General features: G+C 43.2%; 1 protein-coding gene and 1 pseudogene across 1 annotated transcript; one reads left to right on the forward strand and one right to left on the reverse strand.

Annotated features, from left to right (window-relative positions):
• The first annotated feature begins 878 nt into the window (after positions 1-878).
• On the forward strand, positions 879-23,192 carry PRDM7 (PR/SET domain 7). The gene is made up of 10 exons (XM_060184970.1): positions 879-1,535; positions 2,485-2,608; positions 2,893-3,000; positions 10,413-10,462; positions 11,404-11,560; positions 13,026-13,127; positions 13,328-13,599; positions 14,441-14,508; positions 16,567-16,760; positions 21,239-23,192. The coding sequence occupies exons 1-10, from the start codon at positions 1,467-1,469 to the stop codon at positions 22,945-22,947; spliced, it is 2,853 nt and encodes a 950-aa protein (XP_060040953.1). The 5' UTR covers positions 879-1,466; the 3' UTR covers positions 22,948-23,192.
• On the reverse strand, positions 5,945-6,023 carry LOC132537362 (small nucleolar RNA SNORA68; annotated as a pseudogene).
• Positions 23,193-24,685: the final 1,493 nt, after the last annotated feature.

The raw sequence follows: 24,685 nt of genomic DNA on the forward strand, positions 1-24,685 counted from the left end.
CACCTGAGAGACCCCAATTCCTTCACCTTACGGACCCTAATTCCTTCACCTGAGAGACCCAGTTTTCTCACCTCAGGGACCCCAATTCCTTCACCTCAGGGACACCCAATATTCTCACCTCAGGAACACCCAATTATCTCACCTGAGAAACCCCCAGATCCCTCACCTGTGGGACCCCAACTTCCCTTGGAGGGATCCCAATTCACTCACCTAAGGGACCCCAATTCACTCACCCCCGGGGGCCCCAATTTCCTAGCCTCAGGTACCCCAATTCCCTCACCTTGGGAACACTAATTTCCTCACTTGAGAGACCCCAGTTCCTTCACATGAGAGACCCCAATTACCTCACCTCAGGGACTGCATTTCCCTCAACTGAGAGACACTAACTCCCTCACCTAGGGCACCCTAACTCCCTTCAACCTGAGGGACCCTGCCAGGTCTCTACATCTCTCCACCGCACCCTGAGGTGACTCCCCAGACCTTTCCAACATCTATATATATATATTGTCTTATTTTTTTTTTATTTTCCCTTTTGTTGTCCTTGTTTTTTATTATTGTAGTTATTGTTGTTACTGATGTCGTTATTGGAAAAGACAGAGAGAGAAGGGGGAAGACTGAGAGGAGAGAGAAAGACAGACACCTGCAGACCTGCTTCACTGCCTGTGAAGTGACTCCCCTGCAGGTGGGGAGCCGGGGGCTGGAACCGGGATCCTTCCGCCGGCCCTTGCACTTGGCACCACGTGCGCTTAACCCGCTGCCCTACCACCGGACTCCCACGAGGTCTTATTTTAATGAAAGAGAGATACAGAGAAAAAGATACACAGAACGACCAGAGCGCTGCTCAGTTCCGGCTTGTGGTGGTGCTGGGGATTGAAGCTGGGGTCTTTGATGCCTCAGACCTGAGAGTCTTTTGCATAAAACCATTGTACTGTCTCCACAGTCCAACAAGGTTCATTGCCTTCTGCTGCAGTCAGTCTGTCCTTAATCTCCCTCACCCCTACCTCGTATCAGCAGTCAAGGTCCTCAGGGTCCCCCCCTTTGCCTCACCCATCACGCACACCCCATTCAAAGCCACAGTCTCTGGGTGCCTTTGTCAGTTTCCTCAAAGGCAATGCCACAGGGAAGCTGAGGAAACAGCAAAGGGATCTCACTCACCTTGGACTGGCCTGTCACAGCCAATGGAGACCCTCCTAGTCCCATCAGCACCCCCAGACTTGCCTGAGTAGAGACCCTCTCATGCCACTGATACACCCCTAAACTTTCCTCACTATCCTCTGGTCCTCACAGGGGTTCCATAGCTTCCTCTGGACACCAGCTCCAAATGGAGATGGACGGCTGGGCTCAGAGCAGTGAGCAGGATTGCCACCCCCTCTCAGCCCCTTCTCCTTCCACAGGCACCTTTTGGCTTTGAGGCTGGGACATCAGGGGTCCTTGCCAGCCTCAGAGTCTGAGCAGAGCTCAGCACCATGAGCCTAGAGAAGCCCCAAGAGGAAAGGCCTGAGGAAGACACAGGGAGAACAGAAAGGAAGCTCATGGTGAGAATTGGGGAGACAAAATCAGATTCTGAGACGGTTCTTCTTTTTTTTTTCTTTGCCTCCAGGGTTATCGCTGGGGCTCAGTGCCAGCACTACAAATCCACTGCTCCTGGAGAACACTGTTATTGTTGCTGCTGTTATTGTTGCTAGTTTTGCTGGATAGGACAGAGAGAAATTAAGAGAGGAGGGGAAGACAGAGAGAGGGAGAGAAAGATAAGACACCTGCAGACCTGCTTCACCACTTGCAAACTGAACCCCCCCCCCCTTCCCAACAGGTGCAGAGTCAGAGCCTTGAACTGGGATCTGGGGACTCGAACCGGGATCCTTGCGTGGGTCCTTGTGCTTGGTACTATGTGCATTTAACCGGGCAGGGCCCAACTCCCCCTCCCCCCCCAAGGTTCTAAGGGAAGGAAGGAGAAAGGCAAACTGCACCAATGGTGACACTTCCTGAATGCACATAGAATGGGTACACTTGGTCCTCTCACTCCTATCTGGGATGTAGGAAGAAAATAGAATCTGCTTTGTGCCAGTGAAGTGTTAGAAAAATGCTCCATCTTTGCCCAGTAAATCAAGACACAGTCAGGAAGGAAAAAATATCTTCATCCTTGTTTCACAGAAGTGCAGCTCAAATTTTGGATTTGTATTAGGAAATCCCTGATGGGGCCAGGTGATGGCTCACCTGGTTAAGTGCTCACATTACAGTGCTCAAGGACCTGCATTCAAGCCCCTGGCTCCCACCTGTTGGGGGAAAGCTTCACAAGTGGTAAAGCAGAGCTGCAGCTGTCTCTCTACCTCTCTCCCCCTCTACATCCCCCTCCCTGCTCAATTTCTCTCTGTCTCTGTCCAATAGTAAATAAATAAAATCTTAAAAAGAAAAATGTTAGGGTTACCTGACTCTTAAAAAAAAAAAAAAAAAAGGAAGTCACTGATGAATTCTGTATTTCTCTAGATCAAAGATGCTTTTAAAGACATTTCCATATACTTCTCCAAGAAGGAATGGACAGAGATGGGAGACTGGGAGAAAATCCGATACAGGAACGTGAAAAGAAACTATGAAAAGCTGATTACTATAGGTAACAGGAAGTGCTGGGTACAAACGAGCCTGGAAAGCATGAAACAGGGCTTCAATTTGACTAGCTCTTAGGTTCCTCCAGCTTCCCTCTTTTTTCTTCCATTCTGTGTGGAGAAATATCCAGAGGTAATTTGTTCTTTTGTATAAAAATACAAAAAAATAAAAATGCAATGACAATGCAGAGCTCACCTCTCTCCTTGTCCATCCAAGTCACATTAACTTTGTGGTGCTTTGTTCATCCGTCCAGCTGCTCACTTTTAGGACAAAGATTTTGCTTTTTTCCAGGTCTCAGAGCCCCTCGACCAGCTTTCATGTGTCATCGCAGGCAGGCCACCAAATCCAAATTAGATGACACTGAGGATTCTGATGAAGAATGGACTCCAAGGCAGCAAGGTGAGGGACCAAGAGGACTTAGAGATGTCTTCCTGGGCTTAAGTCTCAGCTGCATTTCAGCCCACAAAGGAAACAGTGTTTCCTGGGGGAAAAAAGAAAAAAAAATATATATATATATATATATATGCAAGAAGATATTCATATAAAGTTTTCAGATTACTAAATAATTACATAGATATTACTTTAGATGAATTAGCAAGTATTTAATGTATACAAACCCAAATGTGAACCAGAAATTCTTAATTAAGAAAATTTATCATCCGCAAGATGAAGTGGAAGAGCTAGCAGGTAGTGTTACTGTGTCTTGACTTAACTTTGCTACTTTTGAATTTTGAAATAGAAATAAAAAATATCTCAAGTAGTTCTGGAAAAGAAATAGTGGTGTCAATGTGTAGTTCTCCCAGTATTATTATCCACATTCTGTGTACTTAAACTGTATACTTTTTAAAGATTATGTTTGCGGGACCGGGTGGTGGCACACCTGGTTGAGCGACATGTTACAGTGCAAAAGGACCCAGGTTCAAGCCCCTGGCCCGCACCTGCAGGGGGAAAGCTTTTCGAGTGGTGAAGCAGGGCTGCAGGTGTCTCTCTCTGTCTCCTCCTTCCCTCTCAATTTCTGGCTGTTTATATCCAATAAATAAAGATAATTAAAAAAAAATTAAAAAAAAAAAAAAAGAAAGGAAAAAAAAAAAGATTATGTTTGCTGGGCCAGGAAGATAGTTCAATGGTAAAGCACAGGATTTGGAGCCAGATGGTGGCGTACCTGGTTAAGAGCTTGCTCCTATCATAATGCTCAAGGATCCAGGTTCAAGGCCCTGATCCCCACCTACAGATGTTTCTCTGTCTCTCTCCCCCTCTATCTCCTCTTCTCTCAATTTCTCTCTGGCTCTATCTAGTAATAAATATGTAAATAAATAAATATTTTTGAAAGAAAAAAAAGCACAGGATTTGAATACTCAAGGCTCTTAGGTCCCAGGTTCAATCCTTGGTACCATCAGAAGGCAGAACTGAGTGGTGTTCTGGTCTTTCTCTCTTTCAATATCTCTCATAAAAATAAATAACTTATAAAATGATTATTTTTGCTAAACACCATTCAATAAAAAGCAATCTTAAACTATACGTACACCAAAGAGCTTTCTAACACTAATCTCCTAATAGTTTAGGTGCTGGATTAAGTGACCTAGAAAAGAAATGATGATTGCATTGTGTAAAGATAATATTTAGCCCTGTGTATATTTAATCATGCCACTTGATCTTCTTACTCCAAAATAAACCTAATCCTAGTTTTGAATCTAGGAGAGGTTTGAGAGAGCTTTTGGTCTCTGGTATTTCTCATATGTCACAGAATCAGCTAAATAAAATTAAATTAGATAATTGTAAAATAGAAGTTAGATGACTGGAAGATTATTCAGTGGCAGAGTACTGACCTTGCATATGTGAGGCTCTGGGTTCAGTTCCCGCTGAGAAATCTATGAATGGTGGAATGGTATTTTGTACTTACTCTCTCTATATCTTTTCCATTCATTCTGAAAATAAAATCGGAGTTGGGAGATAGCTCATACAATAGAGCACATACCATTCACAAAGACCCAATTTGAGTCTTTGGAACCACAGAGGAAGTGTTATGAGTGGTGGGCAGGGCTGTGGTCTGTCTGCTTCTCTATCTATCTCTCTTACTCTGTCTCACTCTCTTTCTATCTGATAAAGGTGGGGGAGAGAAGGCTACTTGGAGCAGCAGAATCATGCAGACATGAAGCCATGGGAGGAAAGGAGGAAGAGAGACAACCAGGGGGAGCTAGAGAGAGAGGAAGGGAAGGAGATGGAGAAAAAAAGAGAATGAAGCTGGGGAGGTGACTCAGTAGTAAGACGAATACATTAGGACACCAGGCAGTGGTACAATGCTCCAGGATCTGGGTTCAAACCCCTGATCCCCACCTGCAGAGGGGAAGCTTCACAAGCAGATGAAACAGTGTTGCAGGTCTCCCCCACCCCCATCTTCCTCTCTATCTTCCCTTCCTCTCTAAATTTCTCTCTAACCCAGCACATAAATAAAGTAAGCAAATAAATACATTAGACTCTGGGTTCAGTCTCTGCCACCATATTAAAAACAAATAAATAGAACAAAAGTTAGTAGCTTACTTCCTTATCTGCTGCTCAGAAGACGTCAATCTGCCTAAACTGGAAAAAGCAACTTAGATAGGTCTATGGCTTCCATCTATGAATTTCTGATGGCTTGGGCTCATAGTAGTATACAGATCTGAAAATCCAATGTCTTCAAAAGTTTTGACATGAAGAGGACTTTTATGTATCTGATGGTTTACTATACGTATGCATATTTTTTCTGAACTCATTTAAAATCTTCCATTCAATTTTCTTTTAAAATTTTTTTTTAATTTTGTTTATTGGATAGAAACAGAGAAATCTAGAAGGAAGGGGAGATAGAGAGGGAGACAGGAAGAGAGAGACACCTGCAACCCTGCTTCACCATTCATGAAGCTTTCCCCTTGCAGTTGGGGACTGGGGGTTTGAACTTGGATTCTTGCACACTGTAGCATGTACACTCATCCAGGTGCTCCAGTGCCTGGGCCCCAGTCAATTTTCTTTATTGTAGTTTTAAAATGTAACAACTTTACCAACTTAAAAATGTTAAGTGTATAATACAGCGTGGTTAATTATGTGTACATTGTTGCACACAGATTTCTAGAAATGTTTTAATCTTGCATGACAGGAACTGTATACCCAGGGTCAAGTGGTGGCACACTCAGTGAGCGCACACATTACCGTGCACAAGGACCCTGGTTCAACCCTTAGTCCCCGCCTGCAGAGGGGGAAATGCTTCACAAGCAGTGAAGCATTGCTGCAGTTGTTTCTCTCTCCCCCTCTCTGACCTCCCCTACCATCTCAATTTCTCTCTGTCCTAGAAAATTAAATACAATCCCAGGGGGTGTGTAGAACCTCTAAGTTCACTTTGAAGGGCACAGCAAGTCCTCCAAAGGCGACGAGGTACCCTTTGCCCCTGGGATTGTATTAAGTAGATCAACAGTGGAAAATGAGGACTGTGGCCCACAATCTCCACCCACAGACCCTCACCCTCCTACATGGGGCACTTGGAAGTAACCAGCAGTAAGTTATTTTGCCAAAAGACAGGGTGGTGTGGAGTTTACAGTTCTTGAGTAGTTGAAAATAGCTGAGAGCCAAGGAATGATGAGGCACTGTAGTGGTCTCTTCTAAGTGTTAATGCCCGAAGTCAACACTATTCACTTTCACCTCTAAAATAGGTGAGGACATGGCAAAATTGTTTTAACACCATAAACCATAGCTGAGCACTGCTCTGTTACAAGTAGTGGAATTATGCATGGTAAACGCCTTGGCCTTGGTACCAGCAAGCTAAAGTAACATTTTGGAAATACTTGGGAATAGTTTTTTTTTTTTTTAACTTTATTGGGAAATTAATGTTTTACATTCAACAGTAAATACAATAGTTTGTACATGGGAAAAAAAAGAAAATTAAATAAATTAATTTTTTAGGTGGAGTAGATAGCATAATGGTTATGCAAAGAAACTCCCATGCCTGAGGCTCTGAAGTCACAGGTTCAATCCCCTGCATCACCATAAACTAGAGCTCTGGGAAGAAAAAAAAATTAAACTCTATAACCATTGAACAATTCTCACCCACATCTAGTAACCACCATTCTATTTTGTCTCCATGAATTTTTTAATTAAAAAAAAATTAGTTAATAGGAATGTATATTAACTCTGTCCCTACCCCTACCCCCTGTAAAAAAGCTGAAAATCTACCCTCACCCTTGAGTCTTTTTTAAAATATTTATTTATTCCTTTTTGTTGCCCTTGTTTTATTGTTATAGTTATTGTTGTTGTTGTTACTGATGTCATCGTTGTTGGATAGGACAGAAAGAACTGGAGAGAGGAGGGGAAGACAGAGAGGGGGAGAGAAAGATAGACACCTGCAGACCTGCCTCACCGTCTGTGAAGTGACTCCCCTGCAGAAGAGGAGCTGGGGGCTCACAGGATCCTTCCACCGGTCCTTGCACTTTGTGCCACCGCCACCTGCACTTAACCCACTGCATTACCACCTGACTCCCACAGAGTTTTTTACTTTGGTGCAATACTCCAAGCCCAGTCAAATTCTACTTTTGAGTTTCCCTTTCTGTTCTTCTTTCTCAGCTTCTGTTTATGAGTGGGATCATTCCATAATCATCTTTGTCTTTCTGACTTATCTCACTTAACACAATTCCTTCTAGCTCCATCCAAGATGGGTCGAAGAAGGTAGGTTCATTAGTCTTAAGAGTAGCTGAGTAGTATTCCATGGTGTGTATATATACCACAACTTTCTCAACCATTCATCTGTTGTTGGGTACCTGAATTTGATGATTATATACATCTTATAAATGAAATAATGCCATATTAATTTCATGAATGGTTTATTTCACTTTGCACCATGAACACAAGGTCCATTTATATTTTAGAATGTGACAGGTTATTCTTAATTTCTCAAGAAAGTAATATTTCATGACATGTGTATAGCACATTCTTTTTATCCATTTCTCTTATCAACATTTAGGACGTTTAGGTTGCATTTACATTTTGGCTATTATGAATAATGCTACAAGGACCGGGGATGCAGGTATTTATTAAGGTTTTTTTGTTTCAGAATTATGACTAGGGCTCAGTGTCAGCACTATGAATCCACTGATCCTGGTAGCCATCTACCTTCTTTTCTTCCTTTCTTTCTCTTTCTCCTTCCTTTCTTTCTTTTTTAATTGGATAGAACAGAGAGAAATTGAAAAGGGAGGAGGAGATAGAGAGGGAGGAAGACAGATACCTGTAGATCTGCTTTGCTGCTTTTAAAGCATCCTTCCTGCAGTTGGGGAGCCAGGAGCTCAAATCCAGATCCTTTCGCAGGTCCTTGCACTTAGTACTATGTGAGATAAACCAGATGTGCCACCACCCACCCCCCTTTCAATATTTTAACACCTATCCAGAAGTTGTGTTGCTAGTTCATAGTGGAGTTCTAGTTTCAACTTTTGAAGAGTGACCAAAGAGATAGCTCATCAGGTAGGGGTGTGTCTTGTCATGCTTACCCAAGTGTTCTCTCCCTCTCTCTCTCTCTCTCTCTCTCTCTGAATTAAAAAAAAAAAAGCCAGCTGAGGGAGATAAAATCATACATACACAAGGACAAGGCCTCACAAAAAGGGGAAAAAAAATTAGGGGGCCAGGCGATAGCACAGCAAGTTAAGCGTACATGGCACAAAGGGCAAGGACCAGGTAAGAATCCCTGTTTGAGCCCTCAGCTCCCCACTGGCAGGGGGGTCACTTCTCAGGTGGTAAAGCAGGTCTGCAGGTGTCTTTCTTTCTCTGTCTCTGTCTTCCCCTCCTCTCTTGATTTCTCTCTTTCCTATACAACAACAACAGCAGCAATGACAACAATAATAACAACAAGTGCAAAAAAATTAGGGAAAAATGGCCTCCAGGAGCAGTGTGTTCATAGTGCAGGCACCAATCCCCAGTGATAACCCTGGAGGCAAAAAAAAAAAAAAATTAAAGGATCTTATACTATTTTCCAGAGATTAGCACCATTTTACATTCCCACCAGTAATATGTAAGGGTCTCAATGTTTCTACACCCTCACCAACAGTTATTATTGTCTTTCTTTCTTTCTTTCTCTCTCTCTCTCTCTCTCTCTCCCCCCTCTCCTTCTCTCCCTCCCTCTCCATCTCTTTCTGTCATAGCCAGAACTTCACTACTTCAAAGTGACTTTTTCAGAAAAAAAGACAGAAAGAGAAGCAGAAGCAGAGACAGATGGAGAAAGAGAAAGATACTGGTAGCAAAGATATTATAGCACTGAAGTTTCCCCCAAAATGATGGAAGTCTGGCTCAGATCTAGATGACACACTGGCAAAGCTAGCACTATCTAGGTGAGTTATCTAGTCCACTTTTTGCCCACCATCTTTGGCCACCATCTCACCTTTTCTTTTTCTTAATAGTGTGTTGGTATGCTTCTAATTCTGCTTCTAAAAACCTCTTCTTTTTCATTTGGTTTAATCCCCCCTGCTTAACACTGCATTCTATTTACATAACCACTGCAGGGCATACCAACAATATAGTGGTCATCCTAACAGGTATGAAACGTCTCAATGTGGCTTTAATCTTATAAATTATTTTTTATATTTTTAACTTTATTTTATTTGATAGAACAGAGAGAAATTAAGAGAGGGAAGTATAGAAGGAGAGAGAGACAGACAAAGAGACACCTGCAGCACTGCTTCACCACTCATAAAACGTTCCCCTGCAGGCGGAGGCCCAGGGCTTAAACGTGGGTCATTGTGCATGGTAATATGTGCACTTAACCAGGTGTGCCACAAGTTGATCCCCAATGTGGCTTTAATTTGCATTTCTCCAATTATATTGGGCAGTTTTCCTATGCTTCTTGGTAATCTGTGTATCTTCTTTGCAGATATGTCTACTCAAATCCTGCTCCCCTTGGATTTTTCAGCAATATTACCATAGACTGGGTGGCTTAAAACACAGAATGTGTTCTCTCACATATGTAGAGAGGGACAGAGAAAAAACACATGCAACATTTGTAAAGCTTCCCCTTCAAACCCCACCACAGGTGGGGAATGGGGGCTGAACTCAGATCTTTGCACATGCTAACATGTACACTTAGCCAGGGGTGCCACCATCTGGCCTCCAGAGATGACCCTTTTTCTGTCACATAATCATGTCACCCCGATAGAAGTGTACACCTAATAATACTTCAGAAACCATATTTTGTTATTTTTATTAGTGATTTAATCATGATTGACAAAATTGTAAAGTAATGGGTATGTATAACTCCACATAGTTCTCACCACCAGAGTTCCATGTTCCATCACCTCCACTGGAAGCTCCTCTTCTTTTTATCTTTATTTATTTATTTACTGGATAGAGACAGTTTGAAATCAAGAGGAAAGGAGGTGATAGAGAGGGAGAGAGACACAGAGACACCTGCAACACTGCTTCACCACTCGCAAAATTTTCCCCCGTAGGTGGGGACCAGGGGCTTGAACCCATGTCCTTATGAATTGTAACATGTGCACTCAACCAGGTGCATCAGCACCTGGCCCCAGCTTCCCTAGTTATCCCTCTCTTGAAGTATTGACCAAAATTCTTTGTGGGGTGCAGAAGTTGGGAGGTATGGCTTCTATAATTGCTTCTCCACTGGACATGGACCTTGGCAGATCGATTCATGCCCCCAGCCTGTCAGATGTCATTTTTTAAACATCCTTGAATGTTCCTTAAATTCATTACTCTCTTGGTTAGAAAACTGTGAGAGAGAGGAAGAAAAAAAAAGTCTGCCTACAATTTGGAAACATACAGCAACCAAAACACTATTTCTTATTACCTTTTAGTCAAACCTTCTTGGATGATCTTCAGAGTGGAAAAAAGTAAACACCAGAAGGTAAGCATTACCCAAATCCTGTTGACAAGAAACTCTCCCTAGAGAAGAGAGGGAGAAAAGGAGAACACCTGAGACCACCAGGTTGGTGGACTCATGCAAACACAATGTCCAAGTGGAACAAAATAAATAAATAAAAAGGAGCATTAGTATATTTGCCAATTGTCAAATTATGTATCAGAAAATTAAGATGGGGCAGGGGAGACAGCATAATGGTTATGCAAAGAGACTAGGGCTCCAACACGCTGGGTTCAGTCCCCTGCACCAACATAAACAAGAGCTGAGCAGTGCTCTGGTAAAAAATATATAATAATAATAATAAATTTAATTAATTAAGATTGTTATCCCCTCTGAATTTTTGTTTCCTATTCCACCAAATGTCTTTTTCTTTATTACTCTTTACCACATTCTTTCTCAGACCTTACTGATTTCTCAATTAGTCTTCCTAACAATTCTTCTTCCCTCACTGTTACTTTTATGGAGACATCTGAAAGAAAGTTGAAGGGAGGGGCTGGGCGGGGGCACACCCAGTTGAACGCACATGTTACCATATGCAAGGACCTAGGTTCAAGAACCTGCTCCCAACCTATGGGGAAAGAGGTAAACTTCAGGGGTAAGTTTCACAAGTGGTCAATTAAAGCTACAGGTATCTTTCTCTTTCTCTCTGTCTCTCTCCCTCTTCCCCCCCCCCCAATTTATCTCTAACCTATGAAAAGAAAAAGAAATTAAGGAGGGAAATTTAAAGACAAGAACATTAGGACATGGATTCCAGTCTTGAATTCACTACCCACTTAAGCCCTTTCTTTTCCCTATATAATTCATAGTTTTCAGGTATTTCCAAGGGTTGTCAGTGAACTAACTTGTGTGTGAAAATATTTACTTATAAGCCATAAATAACTAAAGACATGTATGTTGTCTTTTAATTTGTGACTCTCACATTGGAGGGGGTGCTCAAGCAACCAGTACACAGTGAATCTAGCTTCAAGGAATTGTCAGAAACAGCAAATTTGCTAAATACAAGTGACTCAGAGCAGGCTCAGAAACCAGTATCCCCTCTTGAAGAAGCAGTTGCCACTGGACAGCACTCAAAGAAAAAAATGGGTAAGAGAACATAACTTAGGAATTTAACTCCTCTAAGTCCTCTAGAGAGATTGTTAAGTAGGACCTAAGTATAACTTTGGGTAGACCTGGATTTATACTGGGTCAGCTGAGTCCTAAAGTTAGTACCAGGAACTTGGGCGAATATAAATTCTCTGCAATCAAATTACTAATATTAAAGTTAAATTGAAGATTCATAGTTCATACATCTTGCGAAATAGTTAAATATAAGTTGTCAAATAAATCTGCCTGTGATAATATAAACCATACTTTCTTCTTGAATTTCCAGGTCTTTGCTCAATGCCTAATACATATTATGCCTTCAATAGATATCTTTTTTTTTTTTTGCCTCCAGGGTTATGGCTGGGACATGTGCCAACACTATAAATCCACTGCTCCTGATTTTTTTTCATTTTTTTATTGGATAGGACAGAGAAATTGAGAGGGGAAGTGGAGATAGAGAGTGAGAGAGACAGACACCTGCAAACCCACTTCACAGCTTGTAAGGCAATCCTCATGCAAGTGGGATCTGGGGGCTCAAACCAGGATCCTTGCACAGTCCTTGGGCTTCGTACTATGTGTACTTAACCCAGTGCATCACCACACACCCATTCAATAGATATTCTACTAATGAATAAATGAATGGGTTTTTAAATATATATATTTATTTATTCCCTTTTGTTGCCCTTGTTTTTGCTTTTTGTAGTTATTATTGTTGTCATTGATGTTGGATAGGACAGAGAGAAATGGAGAGAGGAGGGGAAGACAGAGAGGAGGAGAGAAAGATACCTGCAGACCTGCTTCACCATTTGTGAAGCGACTCCCCTGCACGTGGGGAGCCGGGGGCGGGGGGGGGGGCTTGAACTGGGATCTTTACATTTGCACCACATGCACTTAACCTTCTGTGCCTGACTCCCAATGAACTTTTTTTTTTATAAATTTTTTTCTCTTTTGTTGCCCTTGTTGTTTTTCATTATTGTTGTAGTTATTGTTGTTGTTATTGATGTCCTTGTTGTTAGATAGGACAGAGAGAAATGGAGAGAGGTCGGGAAGACAGAGGGGGAGAGAAAGACACCTGCAGACCTGCTTCACCGCCTGTGAAGTGACTCCCCTGCAGGTAGGGAACCGGGGGCTCGAACGGGGATCCTTAAGCCAGCCCTTGCACTTTGCGCCACCTGCGCTTAACCCACTGCGCCACCGCCCGACTCCCCCAATGAACGGTTTTTTTAAGTACAAAGTATGGGAAGGTAAATCTAACAATGGAATCAGAAGTCAGTGTTCAATTAGGCATCTGTAATCTGTGTAGAATCTTAGTGTTTCTAAACCAGAAGTTAAGGAAGTGTAGACAGACCATGTCGAAAGACAAGAGATAATTTTGTGGGAAGAGTTTTCATATTTTCTGACAAAAGCAGGAGACTAACACTCCAGACACCCATGAGCATTGCTCACCTACTCTTCTTCAACTCAGAATTCAGAAGAAAAGAAACTTTAGTGAAGATGTACAGCCTTCGAGAAAGAAAGGACCACGCATACCAGGAGGTCAGCGAGCCCCAGGATGATGACTACCTCTGTAAGTGACCTCTTGACCATCACCAGAAAAGGCTGTTCGATCCTGGTATAGGTTACCCTCTGATCCCCCATCAACCCCTTCCTCTAGTGACCTGGAGTACAGGGTTGAGGCTAACTGATCTCAGTGCCCAGATTCTCTATGAAGCTCTTCATGACCGGAAGTGAGCACTAGTCCTTTGCTTACCCCTGCTGCTCTTCCAGACTGTGAGACCTGTCAGAACTTCTTCATTGACAGCTGTGCAGTTCATGGGTCCCCTGTGTTTATAAAAGATAAGGCAGTGGACAAAGGGCATCCTGACCGCTCAGCCCTCACTCTGCCCCCTGGGCTGACAATCAGACCATCAGGCATCCCTGAAGCTGGACTTGGAATTTGGAATGAGGGTTCTGATCTGCCAGTGGGTGTGCATTTTGGCCCCTATGAAGGCCAAATCACAGATGATGAAGAAGCAGCCAACAGCGGATACTCCTGGCTGGTGAGAAGCATCTCTTCCCCTGTCTTCTGACTTCCCATATCCCTTAGCAAATTGTGGGGCCTCACTTTCTCCATGCTAGGGCACAGATGGGAGAGTATGGCATGATTAAGGCTGTGTGATAAGTGGATTTTGCATGAACATGAAGCTCCTATTTAGAGATGAAAGGGTGGCAGGAGATCAGTGGTACAGAAAAAGATAAGTTGTTCTTGCCTGGTAGGGCCCTGCTGTGAGTGAACAGATTGACTCAGATTTGTAGATGATAACTAAAGAGCTTATCATGTGGTCACAATTGGAGACAAAATCCATGAAGACCAAAAAAGAGCCGGGTGGAAGTGCACCTGGTTAAGCATACATAGTACTAAGCACAAGGACTGGTGCAGAGCCTAATGTGAGACCCCGCTCCCTACCTGCAGGGGGCATGCTTCACAAGCAGTGAAGCAGGTCTACAGGTGTCTCTCTCTCCCTCTCTTTCTCCCCCTCCCCTCTCAATTTCTCTCTGTCCAATAAAATGAAAAAAAAATGGCCACCATGAGCAGTGGATTCGTAGTGTCAGCACCAAGTCCCAGTGATAACTGTGGAGGGAAAGGAAGGGAGGAAGGAAGGGAGGAAGGAAGGAAGGAAGGAAGGAAGGAAGGAAGGAAGGAAGGAAGGAAGGAAGGGAGGGAGGGAGGGAGGGAGGGAGGGAGGAAGGAAGGAAGGAAGGAAGGAAGGGGGGAGGGAAGGAGGGAGGGAAGGAAGGAAGGAAGGAAGGAAGGAAGGAAGGAAGGAAGGATGCCAGTTGAGTGAAATTATTCTATGAGATACCCATCAAATATATATAACTTCTTTTTCTGAAACTTAGATCACCAAAGGGCGAAACTGTTATGAGTATGTGGATGGAGAAAATAAATCTTGGGCCAACTGGATGAGGTGAGACCACTAGGACTCTGGGTTCCAGAGAGGAATTAATTGTTCATGTTCCTTACTTTCTCATCATACCTCCCTCAATGATCTATCTCAGTCCTCTCACGTTTTCATTTCAAGAGCTACTTAATAGCAAATGAGAGATTAAAGAGATCAAAATATCTGTACACTAACAAAATTTGAGCACCTGACAAAAACCTTGAGTCTAGATATACAAAATTCACAATTTAATTTGTTTAATCATCATATATTAAGCATGTTCTATGTTCCAGTGGAGCTCTTTAGATCACATAACCCATGTCCAAGGACAATTTATTTTGGGAATATCTAAGTATAATTTCCCAAATTTTTTGATAAGTACAAAGTCCCAGGGTAATTTAAAACAAGGGCAGCACATTAGAACTGGATTTGGGGTCTCTGTAGGAACGGAAACAGTACAGCCATGGGTTTCTATGCTTCATGAAGACTTTTCTTAGAAGTTCTCTTTTGCTTTTGGTCCCTGACCTCAGCCATGTAAGTCTCTCTTTCCTTGCTCTCTCGCTCTCTTTTGGGTACTACCATGTGAGCAACATGTAAGTCAGCTCTCAGTCTCTCTCTCTCTCTCTCTCTCTCTCTCTCTCTGTCTCTGTCTCTCTTTCCCTAACATGTTTTGTTTTCAATAAAATTTTAATTTACCTGAAAAAAGTTATCTTTTATCATAGAATATGGAATGCAAATAAACCATCATCTATCAATCGATCTTCTTTCTTCTTTCTTTTCTTGCTTCCTTCCTTTCTTTCTTTCTTTTGCAGAGAGACAGAGTGAAAGAACCCACAGCACTAAAACTTCCTTCAGTTTTGTGAGGGACAGGCTCAAACCTGGGTTGTATACATAGCATAACAGTACACTGTCAAACTGATTTATTTTGTGGTTTTGAGCTATTTGAGCCATTTCTTACCTATGAAACAAGGCTCTCACAAAGCCTAATTCCAGATTTATGTCCATTATGAATGATTATCAAACCCAGTGCCCTCTAATGTCTCTATATTGGGCTGTATTTTAAACCACAAAACTTGGTGCTTGATAGTGAACTTTGCTTTTAGAAACACACACACACACACACACACACACACATATGATTCTCAATTCATCTGTCTTCTTTGTAATGCCTTTTCCCATTTTTTCCCCACTTTATCTGAAGTAGCATTCACTTGCCTACTCCAAGTTCCTACAGAAAATTAGAAGTATTTCTGTATAACGCAGTAACACAGAGCAATGTGGGTTAAGGAAGAATAGCATAGTATTTATGCAAACGACTTTCATACCTGAGGCTCCTGAGATCCCAGGTTCAATTTCCAACACCCTAGAATTTGGTGGCTCACCATAAGCCAGAGAATAACAAATAAAGAGAGAAAGAAAGAAAGAAAGAAAGAAAGGAAGAAAGAAAGAAAGAAAGAAAGAAAGAAAGAAAGAAAGAAAGAAAGAAGGAAGAAAGAAGAGGTTCAATGGGAAAGCAATTACAGAAGCCAGACCTTCCACCTTCTGCACCCCATAATGATCCTGGGTCCATGCTCCCAGAGGGGTAACGAATATGAAAGCTTTCAAGGGAGAGGATGGGATACGGAGTTCTGGTGGTGGGAATTGTGCAGAATTGTATCCCTCTTAATGTATAATCTTGTCAATATTTCCATTTTATAAATAAAATTTTTTTGAAAGAAAGAAGGGGAAAGAAAGGAGAAAGAAAGCGGGAAGAGAGCAGGGAAGGAAGGAAGGAAGGAAGGAAGGAAGGAAGGAAGGAAGGAAGGAAGGAAGGAAAAAAGAGAAGGAAAGAGGTGAGAAATTAGAACTCAGTATTAACAAGGCAAGGGGAGGAGTTAGGCACATGAGCACCATCAACAAAGCTGGAGACAGGAATCTTTATCACTCTGTGAAAGAAACTTGGTTATGAATTGAAAGTTCTTTGTGGGTTGAGACTGTCAGAGCCAGAAGCCTCCGCCATCAAGTAGGTAACTGGGCATGTGGTCTGACAGATATTGGGAACTTGCTACCAGTGGTTTTCTCTTCTTTTGGCTGCTTCAATTTCAGGTACGTGAACTGTGCCAGGAATGATGAAGAGCAGAACCTGGTGGCCTTTCAGTATCACAGGCAGATCTTCTACCGAACCTGCCGGGTCATCCAGCCAGGCTGTGAACTGCTGGTCTGGTATGGGGACGAGTATGGCCAGGAGCTGGGCATTAAATGGGGCAGCAAGTGGAAGAAAGAGCTCACAGCAGAGCAAGGTGAGTGCCACAAAAAAGACAAAACTCCTTGGGAATGTTCGTGGCCTGATTCTTAAAGTAAAATCAAATCATCTCAATTCAGGAGCTAAGAATCTATTTCATATGTCTTCAACTCTGGGGAAAGATTGTATATTTTTTAATTTTGTACTTGTTATATATTTCACACACAAAATCTATAATGGGGGGTCAGGCAGTGGCACACCAGGTTAAGCACACATAGTATGAAGCGCAAGGACCTGCTCAAGGATCCCAGTTCAAGCCCCGGGTTCCCCCACCTGCGGGGGGTCACTTCATAAGTAGTGAAGCAAGTCTGAAAGTATCTATCTTTCTTTCTCTTTCCCTTTATAGCTTCCTCTCTCTTCTCAATTTCTCTCTGTCTTATAAAAAAAAAAAAATCAAAAAAATGGCCACAGGAGCAGTAGAGTCATAGTGCAGACACCAAGCCCCAGCAGTAACTCTGAAGGGAAAAAAAAAGTCTTTAAGCACCTTCTAGCTCTCCCACAAGACAGTTTTTTCTAATCCTTTTATTTCTTCTTAATTTGCCTCACATTTCTAAATGGTATGAGTATGAAGCAATGCATTCTTTCTTTTTTTTAATATTTATTTATTTATTTATTCCCTTTTGTTGCCCTTGCTGTTGTATTGTGGTAGTCATTATTGATATCGTTGTTGGATAGGACAGAGAGAAATGAAGAGAGGAGGGGAATACAGAGAGGGAGAGAGAAAGATAGATACCTGCAGACCTGCTTCACTGCCTGTGAAGTGACTCCCCTGCAGGTGGGGAGTTGGGGGCTCGAACCGGAATCCTTACGCCGGTCCTTGCGCTTTGCGCCACCTGCACTTAACCCGCTGTGCTACAGCCCGACTCCCGCAATGCATTCTTTCATTCATGACTTCAATTAATTGTCAAGTGAATTCCTACTTGTGCCAGACATGATTCCAAGAACTGAAAATACAGACTGAACAAGACGGGCAGCATCACTGCTTCAGAAAATACATGTGCCCATGTATGCAAGTGCATGCTATCAGACTGCAGTTAGTGCTGTGCAGAAAACTAACCCTGAAATGCCTAGAGAGCAGAGTGAGCAGAGAATGAGATGGCAGAAGATGTCTAGGGAAGGATCCTCAGACAGTGACATGTATGGACAAAGGGTTTTAGTTGAGCAAGCAGCTAGTGCAGGCCCATGGCAAGAGGAAGTGTTAAAGGGCTAAGAGACCACTCAGATGGAGGAAGCACAAAGGATAAAGGGAGGTTGGAAAGACCTAAGGATGCCCTTAAGGCCTCTAATCTATGCTGAGACACTGGCTATTGTCCTGAGTAAGATGGAACAATTTTGTAGTTTTTAGCCAGAGACTGACATGTTCACCAAAGGTAATACTTTAGGTAAATTTTGGAAAATATGCGAAAGTGAACTACCACTCCAAGATTATTTCCTTTTTTTATACTTATTTATTTATTCCCTTTTGTTGCCCCTGTTACTTTATTGTTGTAGTTATTATTGTTGTTGTTATTGATGTCATTGTTGGATAGGACAGAGAGAAAGGGAGAAAGGAGGGGAAGAAAGAGAGGGGGAGAGAAAGACAGACACCTGCAGACCTGCTCCACTGCCTGTGAAGTGACTCCCCTGCAGGTGGGGAGCCAGGGGCTCGAACCAGGATCCTTATGCCAGTCCTTCAGCTTTGCACCACCTGTGCTTAACCCACTGCACTACCACTCAACTCCCTCCAAGATTATCTCATCTCTGAGAGAGGAAGATGAATTGACTAAATGAAGATCAGTAAGAGTTGGGGGATGAGAAGTTTGGTCAGTGATATATTTTGAAACAGAACTTTCTATTGTATTTGAAATGAGTTAAGATGGAATGGAATAGAATAACTAAACTGTGAATACTTGGTGTGAGTCTTGAGGAACGGTATACTTTCATTTTCTAATCTGTTGAAAACCAAAAAAGAAGTAATGTATGGCCTTGTCAGGGTGGCAGGTCCCAAGTCAATGGGACATGAACCAGTCTGTGTTGTACAATCTGAATACCACTTCCTGAGGGAGGGTCAGTCCCACATAATAGTTCTTAATAGTTCATAATAGTTCTTAATTAAACATGACATTTTTTATGGGAGAGAGACTAAAATGTTGCTCCCTTGTATATAATATTCTATTTGTTTTGGTATTTCTTGTTTTATATGATACTAGAAATCAAAACCAGAGTCTCATTTGTGAAAGAGATGTGTCCCACACAAACCAACCTCCTGGCTCCTAAAAACTGACTGTTTGAAAGGGGACACTGAAATTTAGACCCACTCACACATGATGTCTTTAACCACAACTCTACTCTGACTTCCATATTTATGGATGTGCAGACTAACTGACACCTAATTTACTAGGCTTCTCCCCCTCATAAAAGGCCAATAAGGATTACTCCAATCCAGTGGCCATTAATTAAGTGGCCTTAGAATTAAGTGACTTTTGGGAGGTAGTATAGGGGTATCATGTTGGACTTGGGTACATGAGGTCCCAAGTTTAATATTCAGTACCAGATGTGCCACAGTGAAGTTCTGGGTGCCATATCTATCTATCTATCTATCTATCTATCTATCTATCTATCTATCTATCTATCTATCTATATCTATTATCTTTATTGATTTATTGGATAGAGATAGCCAGAAATTGAGAGGGAGGGAGTGACAGAGAGAGAGACAGAGAGACAACTGCAGCCCTGCTTCATCACTTGCAAAGCTTTCCCCCTGCAGGTGGGGACTGAGGGTTTGAACCCGGATCCTTGTGCATTGTAACATGTGCACTCAACCAGGTGTGCCACTGCCTGGCCTTTCTCTTCTCTCTTCTCCTTCTCCTTCTCCTTCTCCTTCTCCTTCTCCTTCTTCTTCTTCTCTCTCTTATCTCTCATACATAAACCTTAAAAGAATTAAGTGATTGGGAGTCGGGCTGTAGCGCAGCAGGTTACGCGCAGGTGGCGCAAAGCACAAGGACCGGCATAAGGATCCCGGTTCGAACCCCGGCTCCCCACCTGCAGGGGAGTCGCTTCACAGGCGGTGAAGCAGGTCTGCAGGTGTCTATCTTTCTCTCCTTCTCTCTGTCTTCCCCTCCTCTTCCCATTTTCTCTTTGTCCTATCCAACAACGACAACAACAATAATAACTACAACAATAAAACAACAAGGGCAACAAAAGGGAATAAATAAATAAAATAAATATTAAAAAAAAGAAAGAATTAAGTGATTGCAGACACTTTGTCTCAGAGAGATATTATATAAAAATACTTGGTAGGCCAGGTGGTGATGCACCCAGTTAAGTGCACATAATATAAAGCACAAAGACCTGCATAAGGGTGCCAGTTTGAGCCCCCAGCTCCCCACCTGCAGGAACACTTCACAAGCTGTAAAGCAGATCTATATTGCCCTCCCCTCTCAATTTCTCTCTATCCTATCCAGTAAATTAGAAAAAATGTCCTCCAGGAACAGTAGGTTCACAGTGCTGGCACTGAGCCCCAGCAGTAATCCTATAGGCAAAAAAATAAAAATAAATAAGTAAATAAATATACTTGTATATTGGGAAGTTTGCTGCCATTCCATCCACATAAGGAATAAAGCTGTCTGATGATTCTTGAAAGTTCCTACTCTGGGTGACATGTAGAAAAGACCCTTGATGTGGGCTTTTTGAATTGCAGAAAGCAAAGTCAAAACTAAAAAGGAATGGGGGGGAAGGCTATGAAGGGAGGCTAGGCACAGTTGAGCACACAAGCCACCATGCAAAAGGACCCAGGTTTAAGCCCCTGGTCCCCACTTGTAAAGGGGAAGCTTCCTGAGTGGTAAAGAAGTGCTACAGGTATCTCTTTTTCTCTCTATGTTTTCCTTTCCTTCACAACTTCTTCCTGTTCTATCAAATAAAAGAAAGCTGGAAAAAGGGAGGGGGGGATGGCCACCAGGAGTGATGAATTCATTGTATAGGCACCGACCAAGCCCCAGGGATAACCATGATGACAATTTTAAAAAAAACTAATTTTAAAGATTAAGGCTAAGGGGGCCAGGTGGTAGTGCAACTGGTTAAGCTTACATAGTATGAAGCACAAAGATCTGCACAAGGATCCCAGTTTAAGCCCTCCAATCCCCACCTGCATGGGGGACACTTCACAAGCAGTAAAGCAGGTCTGCACGTGTCTATCTTTCTCTCTTCCTCTCTGTTGCCCCCTCTTCTCTCAACTTCTCTCTGTCCTACCCAATAAAAATGGAAAAAATGGCCACAGGATCAGTGGATTAATAGTGGCAACACTAAGTCCCAAAGATAACCCTTGGAGGCAAAATAATAATAATAGTAAGGCTATGAAGGATCACTTAGTGGAAGGCAGAGCTCACACTGTCAGCACAGCGAGAACAGTTAGTGAGGCAGGACTTTCTTGAGATAGAATGTTAGGCCCAAGCAGCCTTACAAACATCTGTCCTGACCAAAATCTTCCTCTTTCAGCAGAATCAAAGTCAGAAATCCACCTATGTCCCTCCTGCTCTCTGGCCTTCTCTGCTCAGAAATTCCTCAACCAACATGTGAAGCATAGTCATCCTTCTCAGATCCTCCCAGGAACATCTACAAGAAAACAACCCCAAGTAGAGAATCCCTGCTTAAGCAATCAGAATCAACAGAAGCAACATTCTAATTTTCAGAATCAGCATGACAGTACTGAAAGTCAAGAAGCCATAGAAAAGTTCAAACCCTTGCTAAAAATGATAAAGCAGAAGACAATTTCAAATGGTTTTTCCAAATTACCCAAAGAACAAATAGGGAGCTCTAGGGAGCATGAGAAAACAAAGGAGGAAGAGTCCAACAGCTGTCAGAAAATGAATCCAGAAGACACCAGTGAATTACTTGTGGGGCTAGGAATGTCAAGAATTGTAAGAGACAAATATGAAGGATCTGGGAAAAACTATTATGACATGTCACATATCATCACACACCAGAAGACACACACAGGGGAGAAGCCCCATGTTTGCAAGGAGTGTGGGCGAGGCTTCAGTGAAAAGTCAAGTCTCATCGCACACCAGAGGACACACACAGGGGAGAAGCCCCATGTTTGCAGGGAGTGTGGGCGAGGCTTCAGTGAAAAGTCAAGTCTCATCGCACACCAGAGGACACACACAGGGGAGAAGCCCCATGTTTGCAGGGAGTGTGGGCGAGGCTTCAGTCGAAAGTCAGGTCTCATCAGACACCAGAGGACACACACAGGGGAGAAGCCCCATGTTTGCAGGGAGTGTGGGCGAGGCTTCAGTGAAAAGTCAAGTCTCATCGCACACCAGAGGACACACACAGGGGAGAAGCCCTATGTTTGCAGGGAGTGTGGGCGAGGCTTCAGTGAAAAGTCAAGTCTCATCGCACACCAGAGGACACACACAGGGGAGAAGCCCCATGTTTGCAGGGAGTGTGGGCGAGGCTTCAGTGAAAAGTCAAGTCTCATCGCACACCAGAGGACACACACAGGGGAGAAGCCCCATGTTTGCAGGGAGTGTGGGCGAGGCTTCAGTCGAAAGTCAGGTCTCATCAGACACCAGAGGACACACACAGGGGAGAAGCCCCATGTTTGCAGGGAGTGTGGGCAAGGCTTCAGTCAAAAGTCACATCTCATCACACACCAGAGGACACACACAGGGGAGAAGCCCCATGTTTGCAGGGAGTGTGGGCGAGGCTTCAGTGAAAAGTCAAATCTCATCAGACACCAGAGGACACACACAGGGGAGAAGCCCCATGTTTGCAGGGAGTGTGGGCGAGGCTTCAATGAAAAGTCAAGTCTCATCGCACACCAGAGGACACACACAGGGGAGAAGCCCCATGTTTGCAGGGAGTGTGGGCGAGGCTTCAGTGAAAAGTCAAATCTCATCACACACCAGAGGACACACACAGGGGAGAAGCCCCATGTTTGCAGGGAGTGTGGGCAAGGCTTCAGTCAAAAGTCACATCTCATCACACACCAGAGGACACACACAGGGGAGAAGCCCCATGTTTGCAGGGAGTGTGGGCGAGGCTTCAGTGAAAAGTCAAATCTCATCAGACACCAGAGGACACACACAGGGGAGAAGCCCTATGTTTGCAGGGAGTGTGGGCAAGGCTTCAGTCAAAAGTCACATCTCATCACACACCAGAGGACACACACAGGGGAGAAGCCCCATGTTTGCAAAAAGGATATATGAGTCATTCACAATAAATCACAGCTCAACAACCACAAAGAATTAATGTAACCACCACACATTTCACACATGCAACTCTGAAGAGACTTTGGAGAAAGTTTACTGGCCATTTATACTATCCACGAGTCTACTGAATGCAGCGAGATGTGCCTCAACAAACCCTAATCTTTCATGACAAGAAATGAGGTAGACAAATGGGAGCTGTGTTAAGTACTTCAGAGATGCTGATACCATGGCTTATCTCCTAGTCTAATAAATATGCCTTCATACAAACTTGAAGTCCAAGCCACTTGTTTTGTTTCTCCTTGAGAGCAAAACTCAATCCCTCTAAATTCCAGAGAACACACACTCTCAGTCCCATATCAACAAAAATCTAGACACTGGAAAGGTATATGTCTAGAGTTAGGTTAGTGGAGAATCAATTCCTGGACCCAAGAAGAGAAATCAGGATTTGAGGCAGACTCATTCAAGTAGGAAATTCTTTTGAAAGCTTGCCATTTCTCTTGAGAGGTTCCATCCTTCTGTTGCCTTTTCCCACTTAACTTGGTCTCCTGACTTCTTTACTGGTTTCCACTACCCTAGATAGCCTTAGAGATGAAAGTCAAGGAGGAGTGTGCCTATCTCACTAGAGGTCACCAGTCTCTCTCTGTCTCTGTCTGTCTATCTGTCTCTGTCTATCTCCCTCCCTCCCTCTTTGCCACCAGGATTACTGCTGGGGCTCAGTGCCAGCACTAAGAATCCACTACTCTTGGTGGCCTTATTATTTTTTTTCTTTTCTATTTTTAATAGGATAGAGAAAAAAGGAGAGGAGAGGGGAGGAGAGACAGAGAGGGACACCTGCAGATCTGCTTCACTCATAAAGCATCCTCCCTGCAGGTGGGAAGCAGAGACTCAAACCCGGGTCCTTGTGCATAGTAATGTGTGCACTCAGCTGAGTGTGCCATGGCCTGGACCAACCCCCTTCTTTCCTGTTGCTCCTCAGGCCCAGCATATCATGATGCCCAGCATATCATGGTGCAGTGTGTAGACTCCAGCCCATGGACCCCACTGGTAGGGTTCAGCAGGACTGGCAGTGACATCAGCATGTGCATTCCCCAGAGATTGAACAAATTCAGACAGCTTTAAAAGGCCATGATCTTCTCAGAACCAGAACCGATTTGGGCTGGTAAAGCAGGTCACTTGGATAGTGCGCTGCTGTCCCTCCCATATGCATGGCACAGGTTTGAGCCTAGCCCCTATCACACTGAAAGAAGCATTGGTGCTGTGGTCTATTTCATTCTCTGCCTTTCTGCCTTTCTGTCTCTATCAAAAATAAAAACAGAAAAAACAGGGGGGGTGGGTGGTATCACAGTTGGTTAAGTGCACATGGCGCAAAGCACAAGGACCAGCATGGGGATCCTGGTTCAACCCCCAGGTTCCCACCTGCAGGGAGTCGCTTCACAGGCGGTGAAGCAGGTCTGCAGGTGTCTATCTTTCTCTCCCCCTCTCTGTCTTCCCCTCCTCTCTCCATTTCTCTCTGTCCTATCCAACAATGATGACACCAACAATAATAATAACTACAACAATAAAAAACAAGGCAACAAAAGGGAATAAATAAATAAATAATAAACATTTAAAAAAACAGGAAAGCTACCAAGGTAGGGAATGGGATACGGAGTTCTGGTGGTGGGAACTGTGTGGAGTTGTACCCCTCTTATCCTATGGTTTTATCAGTGTTTCATTTTTATAAATAAAATAAAAA

This window comes from Erinaceus europaeus, chromosome 2, assembly GCF_950295315.1.
Source record: "Erinaceus europaeus chromosome 2, mEriEur2.1, whole genome shotgun sequence".
Taxonomy (NCBI): domain Eukaryota; kingdom Metazoa; phylum Chordata; class Mammalia; order Eulipotyphla; family Erinaceidae; genus Erinaceus; species Erinaceus europaeus.

What these genes read in the sequence shown, in the direction of transcription:
- PRDM7 (XM_060184970.1), top strand. Translation starts at nt 1,467, where the DNA reads ATGAGCCTAGAGAAGCCCCAAGAGGAAAGGCCTGAGGAAGACACAGGG. An exon ending in TGAAAAGCTGATTACTATAG is followed by an intron (nt 2,609 to 2,892) that starts GTAACAGGAAGT and finishes GCTTTTTTCCAG; the next exon opens with GTCTCAGAGCCCCTCGACCA. An exon ending in AAAAAAGTAAACACCAGAAG is followed by an intron (nt 10,463 to 11,403) that starts GTAAGCATTACC and finishes CTCACATTGGAG; the next exon opens with GGGGTGCTCAAGCAACCAGT.